Here is a 17,938-nt window from a genome sequence, read left to right on the forward strand (position 1 = left end):
AAAGATACATCAAATCTCTTCATATGTTATAGACGTGATATATGACTAATACATCCTTAAAGTTGGATTAAAAATTAAAAAAATATTTTTAAAGATTATCAAAATTGTCAACATAAAAAAATTATTATGTGATCACTCCTCTAATTAAAAAATAGTCTGTTCTATGTTTAATGTTCAAGAAAGAAAAATAAATTCTACGAATAATTCAAGATAATTCCGCATAATTAAGAATTATTAATAAACTTCTTAATTTATTTTTTTGAAAGTCCATTTCATCAGAAAAAATACTTAAAATGAATAATCTACAAATATTAAATTATTCATGAATCTCATTATTAATGATAAGAGAAGAGAACTCTGTCATTTAAATAATCATATAATTATTGCAATTCAAATCTGCTCATTTTCTTGAGAAATGAGCACACTTTTTTTCTTTAGGTGCCTAGATAAATAAATCAGGTGTTTATATCGATTAATCAATTGTTTATATACAAAATTTAGGCTTTTGCTCTTCAATGATCCCAGCGAACTCCACTTTTTTTAGTATAGCGCTAGCGGACTCTATTTTCTGCTGCTTAATTTTGAAAAGAGAAAAGAAAAAAATGAGTGTCCTCCTATTCTAAAAAATAGAAGCAGATTTGAATCCATATAAGTTCACATCCAATCTGTAAACAAGCACCGGTATAAATTGGTTGTAAAGCACTCATACAGCAGCCTTTTTTTGGATAAAAGAGTATTATTGGGGTTTTTTTTTTTTTGATGCTACACAGCGCATTATTGGACAGCGAAAGCCCCAAAGCAGCTTTTGAGTCATTTGGATAAACACGATAAATACATACATACAGAAAGAAAGAGACTACCATACTTTGCAAATTAAAATGGGTGCTTTAATTTGTGCTCAAATTTCTAGTTTCAAGGCTCAAATAGTTAATATTAACTTCTCAACATGTTATTTATATTGAAATGTGCTTGAACCCAAATTTTACATTTTTTTTTAATTTTTACTATTTTTTTAGAATTTTTCAAAATCAGTGTTTTTCAAAATTTTGAAAGAGAAATTTTGAAAGACGACACAAAAGTAGTTATTATTTATGGATTTCATTTGAAAGAAAAAAATCGAGTAAAAGACGTTCGTATTTTTAGATTCATAAAATAAATCACGGAACGTCGGAAAAATGAACGAGAATGATTAGAGGAAAAAAAACATTCGTAAAATTATTTTGGCTTGAAGAAAAAAATAGTTACAAGTTAAAACTATCTAGATTTAGAATTTAAATGCTTTGAGATAGAAGTTTAAATATTTGCTAATAATATTTTAAAATATAATAAACAGAACTTTAAATATTTAAATATTAGCGCTAGAAATAAAAGAAAAATTCTATTAAACTACACGCTCGCGAATTTATTTAGGGGTCAGGCTTCAATAAAAAAAATTGATCATTTAACACAAGCATCCAAATAAAAGACTATAGCATCGGTCACGTTTTTCAAGGAATAAAAATATATATATTTGTTAGCATCTACATAACTTTTTGCAGGTAAATTTGGATACGAAAAATTGGTTGCGGATTAAGAACAATATGTCAACATATATGGGTTTCCACAAGCTATTATCATAATCCAAGTCGACTAAGTCAGTGCATTGACTTTGACTTACCACTTCTTATTCCTATTTATGTGAGCTTAGCTTCGGTCCTTTTAGCAGAATAAAATTAACAAAAGTAAAACAGAGCAAGCTTAGCTAAAAGCTACCAGTTATGGCTTGGCTTCTTTTATTCCACCTTCTAGCGCTGCTTTTTGTTCCCAATTCACTTACACAAGCACAACAACCGCCTGGTTGCCAAACAACCTGCGGGGATGTCAATATCCCGTACCCATTTGGAATAGGCCAGAGCTGTGCTCTATCCAAAAAATTCGAGGTCAATTGTACCAGAAACCAAAATGGAACCTACAATCCTTTTTTTTTCCAAGTGGAGGTGATCAATATCTCGCTGTTTCCGAGCCAAGCTCGAATAAAAAACCATATTTCTAGGCAGTGTTACAACAGCACGGCCAAGAATGTTTCCTATAATGATTGGGGTCTCAATTTGACCAGAAGATCATTTAGGTTCTCAAGTACCAAGAATAAGTTTACAGTAATTGGTGCCGATACACTTGCTTATTTCTACCTTCGAAACAGTGATAACATTTGGTATAGAACAGGGTGTGTCTCTGCGTTCTCAAGTTTGCAGGGCCTATCTAATGGTTCTTGCACAGGAATTGGTTGCTGCCAGATTGCTATTCCTCTGGGAATGAACTATTACTCAGTCCGCTTTGATCCTAACTACAACAATTCTTTTGTCTCAAACTTCAGTCGTTGCAGCTATGCAGTGCTTACTGAAGCAGACAGGTTCAATTTTAGCACCGGATACATCACCACCACTAACTTCTGGGATGAAAACAATGGCACAGTTCCTGTTGTGGTGGATTGGGCCATAGGCAATGAGACCTGCATGGTGGCACAACGTAATAGCACCAGCTATGCATGTGTTAGCAGCAATAGCAACTGTGTCAACTCCACCAATGGTCCAGGCTATTTCTGCAGCTGCAACCAGGGGTACGAAGGAAACCCGTATCTCCTTGGTGGTTGCAAAGGTACTATAATTTTTTTTTATTTTCTTTTTCTTTCTTTCTTTTTCTTTTCTTTTAAATCAGGTACTATAATACATATGTTTAGTATCATTTCCTCTACAATCTTGAGATTTATCATTTATGAGTCCTCTTTCTATCTTCTGATTGTCAAAGATATTGTTTAGCTGGTATGATATACAAAGGATGGAACATAATTCATTGCAAATAATCACCTAATACACGGGTAACATTCAGTAAGATCTGATATACTGTATTGACACTTCGACAGGCAGATCTTGAGAAATCCATCTCATATTTTATGTGCAGAGCTGGAAATTTCAAACTGGTATTCATGTTAGATATTTATTAGGTTGTATGTCATTCAGCGTCCAAATTGTTTCAAAGTTTGATTCCATTTGTATCTTTTCAGTTTATGAAATTCTCGGTTCATGCAATTCTAGGGTTCTGCTTAGGTTTTGAGTCGGTACAAGATTTTCAAATTTACAATCTTTAGGTTCAAGGATAATTTCCATGCTGATTGTTTTGCATTTCGAATTCAGGTTAATTTGAGTAGTTTGACATTTTAAATTCTCATATTGTACTGGGTTGGTTAATTATTGATTCACATCAATTTATGTGTCAACAGTAAAGATTTTCATACCTCTTGGGTCAGGAAGGTTGATGTCAGGATTGGTCCTGCAGAGTGCAGATCATGTCAAATAATTGTTAATAAAAGATTGAATTTAGGGAACAGAACTGTAACTATCTTCTGCTGGAACTAATTAATATGAGTTCTCACATAAGCCCATATGAACATATTTCGTATAATACATATGTAACTTCTGTTTATGGTCCAGATTAAGCCCTCCAAATATACTCGTACTTTCGAATAATAATGCTGTACTATTCCCGTTTAGATCGGATTTGCATAGTAATGCTGTACGAGGTGTTAATAGTTGCCGATAGCCAGATACAGAAGAACCCATGTAGAGTGTATGTCGTATTTTCAAAAGCATTTATAACATGAATTTATTAAAATATCTGAACATATGGCAATAGTGAAGAATTGATATAATGAACTTATTAACATTATTACCTAGGCCATCGTTAGTAAACAACTTTCTGAAAATATATACTGCAACAATTATCTTATATCAATTGTGTATCATTTATTTTGTAGATATTGATGAATGTGCCAATAACCCGTGTTCCAAGAAGTGCCATAATTTACCTGGCAAATATAGGTGCTCCTGCCCTCCGATCATGCGTCTGAAAAACAATAATGCAACTGGAGATTGTGAATTATACGTGCCATTTGTAATCGGTAATTAAATCAACTTTCTTTAATATACTGTTTAAGTTTATTTATTTCCATCCATTCATTTCTGATACAAACTAATAATAATAAAAATGTCTAAAATTACAATAAAAGTAAGATTATATGAAGAACAAAGCGTAGATATATTGATATGAAGCCAAATTGTACGGTTTCCGAGATTGGCCCTTTTTCGTGTTCTAGACTGCATTAAATGCAGTGAACCACTGATGAAATCATAATGTTCCTTTCTCCTTGTCTGAAGAAAATTTTGAAACGATAACTACCTGATTTCATAGACCAAAATGAGTAATTAGCAATTATGCTTCAAATTAATCATACACGGATCTACAATATTGTAGGAATTGGTGCCGGCACTTTGCTACTAGTATTTCTTGGGTTTTGCATGTATGTGGCATTTGAAAGAAGAAAACTTTCTAAAGTCAAGGAGAAGTACTTTCAACAACATGGTGGTTGGATTTTGTTAGAGGAGATTAAATCAAACCTGGGGTTCAGTTTTACAATTTTCTCCAAACAACAAGTAGAACAAGCAACAAACAATTTTGATAGTTCAAATATCATTGGTCAGGGAGGCCAGGGTACAGTGTATAAAGGTACTGTCAAAGATCAATTGGTTGCCATTAAAAAATGTAAGATCATCAATGAGAGCAAGAAGAAAGAGTTTGGCAAAGAAATGCTTATTCTGTCTCAAATAAGCCATAAAAACATTGTAAAACTTCTTGGTTGCTGCCTAGAGGTTGAAGTTCCAATGTTAGTGTATGAATTCATCTCATGTGGGACTTTATTTAACCATATCCACGATCAAAAACAAAGATCTTCCATTACTCTGGAAACCCGTCTAAGGATTGCCCATGAATCAGCAGAAGCACTTGCCTACTTGCACTACTCAGCATCTCCACCAATCTTCCACGGAGACATCAAGTCTTCGAATATACTTTTAGATGAAAATTACATTGCCAAGGTATCTGATTTTGGGGCATCAATACTAGCTCCAACCGATGAATCTCAATTCGTCACACTTGTGCAAGGAACATGTGGCTACCTAGACCCAGAATACTTGCAGTCATGCCAACTAACTGACAAGAGTGATGTGTATAGCTTTGGTGTGGTTCTTCTGGAACTTCTTACCAGTAAGCCAGTAGTTGATTTTGAAGCTTCAGAGGAAGGAAAAAATCTTTCATCGCGTTTCCTCTCTGCAATGAAAGAGAACAAAGTGGGTGACCTTCTAGATGTTCAAATAAAAAGGGAGGAAGATGAAGAGATCATCTATAGGGTTGCTGAGCTGGCTAAGGACTGTCTAAATGTGAAGGGGGGAGATCGACCAACAATGAAAGAAGTAGCAGAGGAGCTTGATAGAATCAGAAAACTCAAAAACCATCCTTGGGAAAATACCAATTATGAAGAGACAGAAAATTTGCTTGGTGAATCATCCATTCGTATGGAGATGGAAAATACTGGTAATTTCAGTATAGAGAGGAATGTAGTAGAAAGCATTGCACTTGGCCGTTAGCTTGATGCAGCCCAAATGGATTGTGAGGTTTTAACCTTTCTTTTCTCGTGTATTGTGTATTTGCTTTTATTTTTCCTTTTTTTTCGTGGTGCGGGAGGTTATTCAGCAGTATTAGTTAAGTAGCAATGTTCCAATTATTTTCCTAGATGAATTGTCTCATGTGTACTATAAAGGTTGAGAAGCTTCTCTACAAATACTAGCACTGTTAATAATGAATAGTCTTTGTTGCTTATGCTAACTTTTGTGTAGTGTTATATAATTGCTATATAGATATCTCTTATCAGACAAAATAATTCAATTCACTTATCTTTTAATATGCTGAAAACTAATCCATAAATACTCAAGGTGCCAGTTAAGTACATTCATATCAGTGTTTATTTTTAAGTACTACAAGATTATTCAGTTGGATTCTTCATATTGATATATATGCAACAACAATTTATTAACCAGAATGATACTAACAGAATGATGCTAACAGTTGGTACTGTAGTTATCGAAAACGAAAAAAAAAAACATTGGAGTATCAAATTTAGATCCTACGATCAGTGGCGAGGCTAGAAATTCAATCGAGAGTAGGCAAGCATAACTATATAAATAGTTGTAAAAAAAAAAATTAACATAAATGATCATCAAAGGTTTCAACTAAGTCAAAAGTTTATAACAAATATTCCTATACATATCAAAAAACAAGAAATATATTAATGCTACAAATCAAGTCAATGGAAGGAGCGTTCCTCTATGATTACTCATAGTTTGCCATCGTTGCATAATTCGTTCATCATCTACACTTTTTTGAATAAATTTTTGGTGAGACTTATGGGTTGCATAATATAATATAATATATATAGAGTGTGACTAATATACATTCGGTAGCACTTCGGTCGAAGTGCTACCGATTCATTTTCCGATTTTTAAAGTTCAAATGATCAATCCAAACCGTTAGATGTCATCTCCATATTAAAATGTGCTTGGAGACCAAATTTTACATTTTTTGAAATTTTTTTACTATTTATTAAGCCACTTTGAAAATCGCTGATCCAACGGTGGCTTACCAAACAATAAAAATCAGAAGCTACCATTGGATCAGCAATTTTCAAAGTGGTAATGAATAGTAAAATTTGGTCTCCAAGCACATTTTAATATGGAGATGACATCTAACGGTTTGGATCGATCATTTGGACTTTAAAAATCAGAAAATGAATTGGTAGCGAAGTGCTACCGAATGCATATTAGTCACACTATATATATATATATATATATAGGGTCTGTCTAAATTGCTGCTGGCAGCATTTCAGCAGAGGTGCTGCCGGGGCTATATTTAGCCGTGTGATGTCCAAACAACAAATCCAAACCGTTAGATGTTTATTCTATATTATAATCTACTTGGAGACCAAATTTTACATTTTTTGGAATTTTTTTACTATATATTAAGCTGGTTTGAAAACCGCTGATTTCAGTAAATTTCTGCAGCATTGAAATCAGCGGTTTTCAAACCAGCTTAATATATAGTAAAAAAATTTCAAAAAATGTAAAATTTGGTCTCCAAGTAGATTATAATATAGATTAAACATCTAATAGTTTGGATTTATTGTTTGGACATCACAAAATAAAAAAAACAGCGGCAGCACTGCCAGCAGAAATGCTGCCGGCAGCAAATTAGCCACAGCCTATATATATATATATATATATATGATAGATTTAATAATACATCCATGCAAATTATTTAACCAAGGCCATCTACAGTAAAAGAGAACAAATTAAACCAAGTCGCTTGTAATTAATTTGAGAAATCTAAATAATAATTCTAAAGACAGCGGTTTATGAAGAACATAATTAAATTTGATATCTTTGTACTAGACCTTTGAATCATGCTAACCTGGGAGATGAAACCTGGGCATGCTTAAATTAAAACATTGAAATGTAGATAAACTAAGAAGAAATGAAAATTAAATTGAAAGCCCAGTGTTGCAGACATTGACCAAGCTCTTCAATTAATTGATCTTATAGGATACATTGGATGGATGGAAGGAATTGAATTTCGAAATGATACTTCTTTCTGAGCAAATTAATTGACCAAGCTCTTCATTTTAAAGGTCAGAATTTCTTTCTAAGCAATATTATCTATAAAAGGGCAACCTTTGCAACCAATTGGATTATAAAATTGACCAATCACAACCAAATTTTTTACTGTTAGGCTTTGCAACTAATTGGATTATAAAATTGCCTATAAAATGGCAACCTTTATACTGTTAGGCTTTTGTATAAAATTGACCAATCACAACCAAAATTGACCAATCAATTGTGCAAAACAAGTAGAACCCAAAATTGACCAATTCACTTTTCAACTTGGAAAATAAAGCAAGTTTTCGCTAACCTGTGGTGAGAGCAGCGCAGGAGACCAATCAGGATGTAGCAGGGGATACTTCTTTTCCTTCGCGCAGGAGAGAGCGGCTGAGCGGAGCGTTTCTTTCTTCCTTCTTTTCCTTCAAGCAGGAGTGAGCGTAGGTTTGAGTTCTGGGTCTGGGTAGGCAAGATTTAATTTCTGAAGTGGCAAGCTCATAATAAAAGTTCGGTCCAAAAAAAAAAAAAAAAAAATTTTGAGATAGACAAGTGCCTAACCCTGTGAAGTACTATACTCGCCCGTCTACGATCAGAGTGTAATGCAAAACCATGTACACTCAACAGACTAAAAGAAGTCCAAGCCCAAGCCAATTCCGGTCGCAGACCTTAGTTTACCTTGATTTTCTTTGCTCAATGTTCATTTCTCAATTAGATCAAGCCGTCGAGACTACCAAAGACGCAACCAACATATACGGTCTTCTCCTGGGTAGAATGTGCGAGAAACATGGATGGGAAACGCAAAAGCGAAAGAAAGAATCAAATGGGCCGGGCTTTGGGTCAGTAATTAACTTCTCGTAAATGGGCCGGGCCTGATATAAGAACACGGCTATAAAATTTTGTAAGGTGAGAGATGAGTAGAGGACCTGAACTTGGACAACATGAAGATTTTCATGAAACAATGATTGTTAAATATTTCATCGAATGCAGCCACAATTGGAGATTTTGTGAGCACATATGTAGACTGGCCAGAGGTAGTCATAAATGAATATAAAGTAAAAATTAATTTTTAGCAAAATATGAAGCGGATTTCAGAATTTTGGTTGAAATTTAAATATAAAATTAAAAAGAAATTATGTCTCACACACAATTTATTTTTAGAAAAAAAAATAGAAGTGGAGTAACTTATAAAATAAAGTTAAGTGGTTAAAAAATAAAAATTATCTACTCGTTGTACAAAGTCAAGTGGTTTAAAAATGATAAAAAATGAATGCATAAAATAACTTATTTAAAAAAAATTACTGCTTGACTTTGTACTAAATAAATTTGAAATTTTTAAAATTTTGCATGTACACACATTACTCGTGAAGTAGATAGATTTCGACGGTTTGAATTTTTCATTTGAAGTCAATCTGATATATTTTCGGAATTGTGCTCACCAAATCTCTTTGTAAGCACAACATATCCTAGTTTAAATTTTTCTCAGTACTACTCAAAGAAAAATTATTAATTAACCACTCAATATGTTGATTGGTCAAATGAATTATGATATTTATTGATATATTAAAATGAAGCCTACATAAAACATATATAAAATTGATCAATGGGCATGTGGTAGCTTCTGTCACATTTCTTAAAAAAAAAAAAAAAAAAAATGATCCATGGGACAGCTTGTTTTGTTTTAGTAATCAAAATGCCCCGTGAAAATACGAATTAGAAGTCAATTAGTAGTCAATTAAGGACCTTTGATTTTAAGAGGTCCGAGTAGGTGAGATGAGTTTAAAAAGACTTGATTCGGAAATTATAATACCTTCGAAAATTAAGTTCTGACCTCAGCGATGAACAGTACCAAGCTCTTAATTGCCGTCTGATGTTATTTCAATGGAGCTGATTGTTTTAGGCTGACGTTTGCTACTGTCACCCAAACAAAACCGACCAAAAATTCTGAAACGCTTCTCGCAAATTTTACTCCCTTAGACTTAGGAGAGAGCTTTCTCCAAAAAAAAAAAAAAAAAAAAAAAAAAGCTTAAACCAAGGTCCAGTAAAGACCGACATCAGGATTCCACAAGACTTGGGTTTCCTATTCCCATCCCGCGATAAGAAAACAGAAGAAAAGAAGGGACGTAGGGTGTGGCAGACCATAAACTCTCCTTTCTGGGGGTAAAAAAGACTTATATTGGCTGGACTGAGCAAATGCAATCGAATCAAGGGTGAAAATGGAGCCGGATTATCTGGCGGATATCTGCTCTGTATCCGCATATAATCCGAATTCGGATTATCCGGATTCGGATAATTCCCGAATACGGATTCGGATTCGGATTCGGATTCGGATTCGGATTCGGATACGGAGTCCTAAACGGAGCAGATATCCGGATCATCTGAAACCCAATAGTTTGGCCGAACTTATATAAAAGAGGAATTAATATTTGCTATGTTAAGCCAATGTTAATATCAGGAATTGATTTCGTTTGAGAAGATGACAGCCACTCTCAATTGAAGTGAAGAAAATAAATAATAAGAAAGGGGCTAGGGATACTACGAGGCAAACGCTTTTCTCAAATTTCCAATTAGAGCTGCAAACAGTTTGCGCGGTTCCAATTAATCCAGCACTCTTGCAAACTTATGCTTTTGTCATTGTTGCATCTGTCTGTACATGGACATATAATAGATAGAGATATTTAGGCCTATATTGCTGCAACTATATTTCATTTGTCATTGTTTCAGGTGTATGCACAATTCACCAATACAATTTTGTGCTTTTTCATAATTATACCATGTACAAATCAAATGAAAAAAAATGATAATCCAGTTGTTTAGTACTGTCATGTTACTGGTACAGTTCAAGATAAAAAAATTTAATCTTCATTGCTTGCTGTAACCCACTGATACAAGTTCCTCCTGCAATAAATGGAAATAACTTCATATACAATGTTCAGGTTATGGAGTAGCTGGCAATCATTCTGAATTAGAGAAAATCGTTATGGGCAATGTTCGGGTAATTTTATTTTGTCCTCTGGAATTCATTACAATAGAGATATATTGTATAGGAGTAATTAAAGGAATAAAGGGTATATAAGATGAGAGTTACTATTGCCGTATTGCACTACACATTTTCTAAATAAATGGAGTTAATTTGTACTTACCAAATAGTTTCGTTTTATATGTTCTGTATTTAATTTAATAAAGAAATGCAGTTCATATCAGAAAAATTAGCAATTCTGATTACAAAAAAATTCAGAGAACCAGAAAACAGATGGCTCGTGTATTAGGAAATAGCGAGGCCGGTTTGCACCAATCAATTACCAGAAGAAATAGCAAGCGAAAAACTACTTGTACCATGTAACATCCCAATTTTCGTATATTTAGTTATTCTGTTTGACATAAAGTGAAACACGTAATTAAAAAAAATTATAGTGTCGTCGTAACTTATTATTATTTATCTTGATTTTTAGGAATTGAGATGAACAACTATTTGAAAGTTATTTGATTGTGTAGTCAATCTATGATTAGTTAAATTTTCTATTAGCCTTGAAATATTTTTCAAACTTTCTAACAACCTGTTTATTAGAATCTAGATTTATTTAATAACATGTTAATTAGAAAGTTTATATATTATAAACTAATTTGTATACTTAAAAAAAAAAGTGTTGTGAACTAATGAATTAATTATTAAGTAATAAGAATTACTAAAAGAATTTTATTTTAAAATTTAAATTTGTAGGTGAGGGACACCTGTTAGCCATATTGAGTGCCTTTTCACCTAACTCAATTAATTATTTATGCCGCTGATGGTCTCTTTCCATTATTTAAAATATTAAAATGGTTAATACGGATATAACTTTATAATTGAATAAGTTCAACAATTATCTTTTTCATATTTAATCTTATTTTATTCTTTTACTTTTGATGAGGGAACCTCTTTATCTCTCTGGATATTATTTTCTTTTGCTCGGGGGATATGAGGGAACCATTCATTTTTATTATTTTTCGACCAGTCCAATATGCTCTCAACATAGAAAGTAACGAAAATAAAAAGAAGGGATACAGGGAAGAAAATAACAGAGAAAAGAGTGAAGGAAGGTGGAGTGTCGGCAGCCATATACAAACGTGAGAAGAAGGAAACAGAGCTGACTGAAGTTGACGGGTTTGCAATTGGTTGGTTTCTTGAGATCTACGGTTGGTTGCAGATCACTCAGATAGCTTGATTACGAACAACAGACTTGACTTCGAGCCCCATTGCGCCATTGATAACAGGTGCGGATTTCGAGTATTCCTTGATCATTCTAACTAATTTTATTTTTGTTGTTTGTTTGTGGATTTTATTGTTTGCTTGATATTATTGTTGTGTGATGACTGTGCTTGTTGCACTACAGCAAAAAGTAGCTTCAGCGACTGGTATCAGCGACCGGCGTTAATACCGGTCTCTGATACTCAATTTCTTCCAAAAAAAAATAAATTTAACTCAAAATCAGGCGACTAATTATTTCAGCGACCGGTATCAGCGACCGGCGATATCACCGGTCGCTGAAGGTTTTAGTAAAAAAAAAAGCGCGAGCATTACACCGCCAAGATTTTCATTTCCCCTTCTCTCTGTCAAAATTCGAGCACAGCCCCTTCTCTCCGTCAAAATTCGAGCACAGCCCCTTCTCTCTGCCAACATAGAAGCCGATCAGCCCCTTCTCTCGGCGAACTGCTCTTCTCCCGCTCTCTCGGCGAACTGCTGTCGATCAGCACCGAGCACACCTACGTGAACTGCTATCTCGGCAAACTGTGAACCGAGCACACCTCCGCCGTCTCATCAGAGCATAGCTCCGCCGCCTTGCTATCTCGGTGAACTGCGAACCGAGCACACCTCCGCCTAATCCTCTCCGGCTAATATTCCCTTCAATTTCAGGTTAATATTCCCTTCAATTTCTTAGTTCCAATCTTTTAGGTTTCAATGAATGTTTACAAAGTCGATCTCTCCCTCAATCCCGATGGTTAGACACAATTTTAGTAATAGTAATTTAAATTCAGATGGTTAGGCACAATTTTTCTTATGCATTCTTTTTTCATTTTGTTTTTAATTGTGGAAAAGCTGATGGCCGAGAAGACCGTGTTCCAGTTCCCTCGCGTGTATCTCACCAAGAAGGTTGAGGAAGATTATGACGCTTGTGGAGGTGGCTATCAGAAGTGAGGTGAGGTTGTTGATTTAGTTTCGTGCTTGATATGGTTTTAGTAATAGTGAGTGTTCAGGTTTAGATGGTTTGATCTGATAGTTAGATCTTCATGGTTTCTTTGAGATTAATTACTGAAATTTGTTTGCAAATTAAACTTCTCATGCATGTGACATATTGCAAATTTTAATTCTGATTTTGTATTAGCAATTTGACCATTTTGGATTTGATACTTTATAAGCAATTTCACCTTTTTGGCTATTTTGTAGGCAAACAAGTCTCTTGGAGCACTCTTGAGCAGAGATTGATATGAACTTGTTATTTCACCTTTTTGTTAATGAACTTGTTATTTATAGATCTTTAGATTAATATGAACTTGTTATTTATACTCATCCATTTTCCCCTGTGCTGTACTGGTGCTTGCTGAATTTTCTGACAGCCGGAAACGAGGCGAGCACGTTGGTGCCGGCCGACTCTTGCTGTGGCGTGCTTGCTGAATTTTCTGACAGCCAGAGACGAGGCGAGCACCTTGGTGCCGGCAGACTCTTGCTGCCCTTTTTGCATTTGGAGCCTTTCTCGGGTAATTTCAAGCACCTCCCTTTTTCTTGATTGATTGTTGCTCGAGATGTGATAAATTGTGAGTTGTTGTGATGAATTGGGGTATTGATCGATTGAGTGCGGGTTGTTGATTTTCTGATAAAGAATTGGTTTTACGAGAGTTAAGTCATTTTGTCTGACAACATCTGTTTTGGGCATGTAACAGTATCGATTCGAGATTACTCAAAGAGGCGGTGTTGATTAGTGGTTATAGTATATTTTTTTTTAGTACATATGTAAAGCTTAGTTACTGGTAAAAAATAAACTAATGTGTAACAATTTGGTGCTATACATGTTGTTATTGGGTCCTTTGGCATAACAATTGTTCCAAATAATTACCTTGCTTAACAGGAGCATGGATACAATTTCTTGATGATACAATGATATCGAGACCATAAGGTATGATGATTGGTACTTTTTTTTGGTTAATTAGTGGTTAATAATAGAGTTGCCACTTACCATGGATACTTTTGTTTAATTTTATGCAAGTTTAGGCTCAAGTTTTGATCAATTTGGATTTTTTTGCTGTTTTTAATGAATTTTTGAAGTTCAGCCTTTGAAATGGGAAAAAACAGCAAAAATGACAGCACTGTTCCCAATTTACCCCCGTGTTTAGGCTACTGTTTGGTATAGCTAAGAAGCCCCAAAATTTATGAAACTTTACCAGCATATAGAACACCATGTCCTGAGAATTTTCATATAAAGAACATGAAATTTTGCTTGGTAAAACTCTTGGAATGAATTTCTAAAGTTGGCTACAATCCCTTCTTGGTAAAACTCATGCCCTTTAGACATCATTTCACATAGAAAATCTGGTGCCTTCTCAATTAATTTCACCTTTCTTGCAGAACTCATATATAAGATTAGCATATGTCACAAATTAGGATGTATGTATTTTTTTTAGATGTATGTATTTTGTCATCTTTTTTAGTTATTTTGAGATGATAACAAGTGCATTATTAATTTCACTAGATAGTAAAGAATATTCAATGATTTGTTGAATCCCTTATAGAACTTGTGATGAGCATATAATACTTTTGGTATTAATTTTTTGTTTCTTGGCTTTTTTTTAGGATGAAGGTGATGACCGAGTTGGACATAAATAGCTGGGTTAGAACTTTATTAATTACGTTATATGTGTTGTTTTGTTAAACGGGGGTGTTTGATATTATGCAAAATAACAATAGGCTAGCTTAATTTGGGAAAATTGGAATTGAGAATTTTGAGGAATATGTACTGTTTTTTTATATTTCATGACTTGAGAATTTTGAGGATATTGTAATTGATACTATGGCAAAATTAGAATTGTTGTGTTGATATTATTATCGTTGTATCTCAAATAAAAATCGTAATTTTGTATGATATTTGATGTTACAATTGAATCGATCTATTGTGTATGTTTTGAGAAAAGTAAAATGAAAAAAAATCCAAAAAAATAACAAAAAAATTGACAGAATAGTATCAGCGACCGGGTTTTGACTTTCAGAGATCGTTTTTTGGTCGCAGATACCTCTTCGTGACGTCAGCAAAAAACAACAGCGACAAAAAAAAATTGGTCGCAGAAAAAGTATCAGCGACCGGATGACGTCATTCAGCGACCGGTGACGTCATCGATTGAGTATCTGCGACAATGCTTTCAGCGACCGGGGTATCAGAGATCGGAATCAGCTTTCTGCGACCGGAATAACTATCTGCGACCGGCGACGTGACTATCAGAGACCGGAAAACCGGTCTCTGATAGCCTTTTCTGCTGTAGTGTGGGTAGCTTGCTTTTAATTGTCGAATTGTTTGATTGATTTCTAGATAAGTGTAGATAAGTTATATGGGTATGGTTTATATTTGCATGGCATAAAAATGTGATATAATGTAAGAAGCAATAATTATATACAAATTTTGTAATTAGTACATGAATGACGAAATAAAACCTGAACCATGAATTTGGTACAACCAAATTCTGCTTGCATGACATGAACTGTAGAGTTTATTGTCACACCCCAAATCCACCGGGTTTGACAGCCTGCCGCGTGTATCTATCAGGTGTCACATATACACGCAAGGCAGTGGATCTTTTATATGCATTGCCAATATCCTCATTCGCTGCGTCCGAGTAACAAACCTAAAAATAATCGGGGAGAGAGGGTGAGAATAAATTCCCAGTGCGAATTTGCCACAGTTCAGACTATTGGACTTGCAATCAAACTCCATATTCAACAATGAAACCCAAACAATAACAATGCAAACAGATGTATATAATCATAAATAACAGTATACCAATGCTCGACAACAATTAATCAACCTGAAACACAGTTCACGGAATTTCCAAGATGAATTTCAAACACAACATATATATATTTGGCTTAACTTGATTCATTAGGGCTTGTAGCAACTACAGATGTTCTTTCGAGCTGGACCGTTATCAAACCCACATCTGTAGGGTTACAGGCGCCTACAGATGGCCAACCAAGCTGGATCCTTTATCTGACACCCATCTGTAGTTGTTTGGCTTAACCATTTCCTAAGGTCCGGTTAGAAGTCACCAATACAGGTCAACTTGACAAATGCAATCACACGGAATCAAAGTTACCTATACAGGTCAACTTTGCTAAATCTCAAGCAAATATATCAAAGCCACACATACAGGTCAGCCTCGCAAAATCATCACAGGTCAACGCATAAGTCAGCAGCGTCACCTTATCCAGCCACCTAAACAGGTCGGCCTGGCAAATTCGTAAACACAGGTCAACGGATAGGTCACCGTTACCTTATCCAGCCACCTAAACAGGTCGGCCTGGCAGATTCATTCACATCAAGAACAATTAATAGAACTAATCAAATAATAACCATACCAACATGCCAAATAACCTTAACCGAACAATTCAAATCATTCTCATTTATGCAAGAATTAATATACAGCATGAATTCCAAAATATGCAACAATTAATCATTCAACATGACAAACGAATAAACAGTTTAATTCCTGAAAATAAAGTATCAAACAAGTCCAAGAATCCCGCACCTGATTATGACGAGCGTACCGCTTAATTTAAAGATCAGGCGTCTCGAATTGTCTCGCGAAATCTTGCTCAACTGAGCATACACCTATATTGTACGTTTACTTGGTTTAGTTCGGTTACATTCTCAAAACTTAAATTCCAAAAGTCGTCTTTCAATTCGTCAATTCTTTTATACCTTTCGGCTCATTTATAATCATTTTAATTCAAGTCCAATTCCAAATTTACATATACACATCATGTCATATTCATTTCAATATTTCAAGGCTTATGAAATTACAAGCCCAATTCACCTTACTTATCCAATTAAACATTCAAAGGCCCGATTTACTCAATTATTTCACTTTGGCCCATTTACAATCAATTATTTTATTCCAATTCAATTTAATTAAAGGCCCATAATTTAGCAAGGTTTTAAGCCGCTAATTAACAATTCACATTTAGGCTATTAATTTATACTACTCTACATAAGGCATTATATTTCACAATTCAGATCCTTAAATATAATTAATTTGCAATATGGTCCCTGCCAGTTCAAAGGCTGGTATACACACAAAATCAGCACCATACCAGTAGTATACTGGGCTGGTACCAGCACTTCGCCATTCATACACCCAACACAGCCATGCACAAATATAACCAGCAAAACAGAGACAAGCCACAGGTCATATCAGAATAGGCACACCATAACTCAATCAATACGGCTCAAGCCTCAAGTCAGCACCATTTACCGGGAAAATCAACAACCCGAGCAAAGGTGAAATTAACTACAATTCCCTTTACAAAATCCTAATTACAATTCCCTTTAATTCCTACAAATCACTATGGTCATATATTTTACAATTCCGACCCTTAATAAAAATCATTTGCAATACAGTCCCTTATACTTAATTTATTCGAACAAATCGATCGAGTCGGGAAAATCAACAACCCGTACTCGAAAATTAGCAAATTCACATCCTACGACATTAATCGGTTCATCCGGACACAATTCAAGAAGTTTATAATTTATTTTAGAAATTAACCGAAAGAGAGGATGTCAAAAGAAGTGATCGGTTCCGAGGGTTTCGCCTCGCCTCGCGGCCATCTCACTCGAGCACAAGCAAGCACCATAGCAGCACCAAGGGAGCACCGGGACAGCACCAAGCCGAACCCTAATTTCTAGGGTTTCGGATCCTAGGCGGGTTTCTGGCGGGTCTGGCGGGTCAGACCAAGAAGAGGAGGAGAGGGAGATGGGGCTGGTGCGGCTCGCCGGCGACGGGAGGGGGCGGAGGGGCGGAGCCCCTCTCTTTTTTTCCTTTCCTTGGCATAACAGAGAGGAAAGGGGGCTGGGGGGGTGTGTCACGGACAGGGAGGGAGAGGAGAGAAAGAGAGGGAGGGGTGTTTTACTGGGATGCTTTGAGATCCGTGCTGGGTTAAATCCAAGGGTTCAACAATTTCTGAAATTCTAATTTGGCTTTCATTTATTGTTTTCATAATCTGTTTTGGTTATAAAAATCCGAATCGGGTTTCGTAAATTTTTAATTAATTTCGTATGTATATTTCGGACATTTATTTCTCAATTCTAATATTCAAATCATTTGGTATTAATTGTACATCTCTATTTATATATATATTTATTTAATTAAACTTCTATAATTCATTAATAAACAAGATTTAT

The 17,938-nt window shown here is 34.9% G+C and overlaps 1 protein-coding gene and 2 long non-coding RNA genes across 3 annotated transcripts; 2 read left to right on the plus strand and 1 right to left on the minus strand.

Moving 5' to 3' along the window:
- The first annotated feature begins 1,647 nt into the window (after positions 1-1,647).
- LOC144562455 (wall-associated receptor kinase 2-like) lies at positions 1,648-5,672 on the plus strand. Its single transcript, XM_078311683.1, has 3 exons — positions 1,648-2,634; positions 3,791-3,934; positions 4,288-5,672. The coding sequence occupies exons 1-3, from the start codon at positions 1,758-1,760 to the stop codon at positions 5,454-5,456; spliced, it is 2,190 nt and encodes a 729-aa protein (XP_078167809.1). The 5' UTR covers positions 1,648-1,757; the 3' UTR covers positions 5,457-5,672.
- LOC144562456 (uncharacterized) lies at positions 5,007-8,210 on the minus strand. The gene is made up of 3 exons (XR_013514083.1): positions 8,076-8,210; positions 7,831-7,976; positions 5,007-5,139 (listed from the first exon to the last, which is right to left on the minus strand). It is a non-coding gene; the product is annotated as an uncharacterized LOC144562456 (long non-coding RNA).
- A 3,309-nt stretch (positions 8,211-11,519) lies between these two features.
- LOC144562252 (uncharacterized) lies at positions 11,520-14,635 on the plus strand. The gene is made up of 5 exons (XR_013514026.1): positions 11,520-11,768; positions 12,125-12,408; positions 12,592-12,691; positions 12,940-13,250; positions 14,341-14,635. It is a non-coding gene; the product is annotated as an uncharacterized LOC144562252 (long non-coding RNA).
- The last annotated feature ends 3,303 nt before the right edge of the window (positions 14,636-17,938 follow it).

The sequence above is a fragment of the Carex rostrata genome, chromosome 11, assembly GCF_964058835.1.
Source record: "Carex rostrata chromosome 11, lpCarRost1.2, whole genome shotgun sequence".
Lineage (NCBI taxonomy): Eukaryota > Viridiplantae > Streptophyta > Magnoliopsida > Poales > Cyperaceae > Carex > Carex rostrata.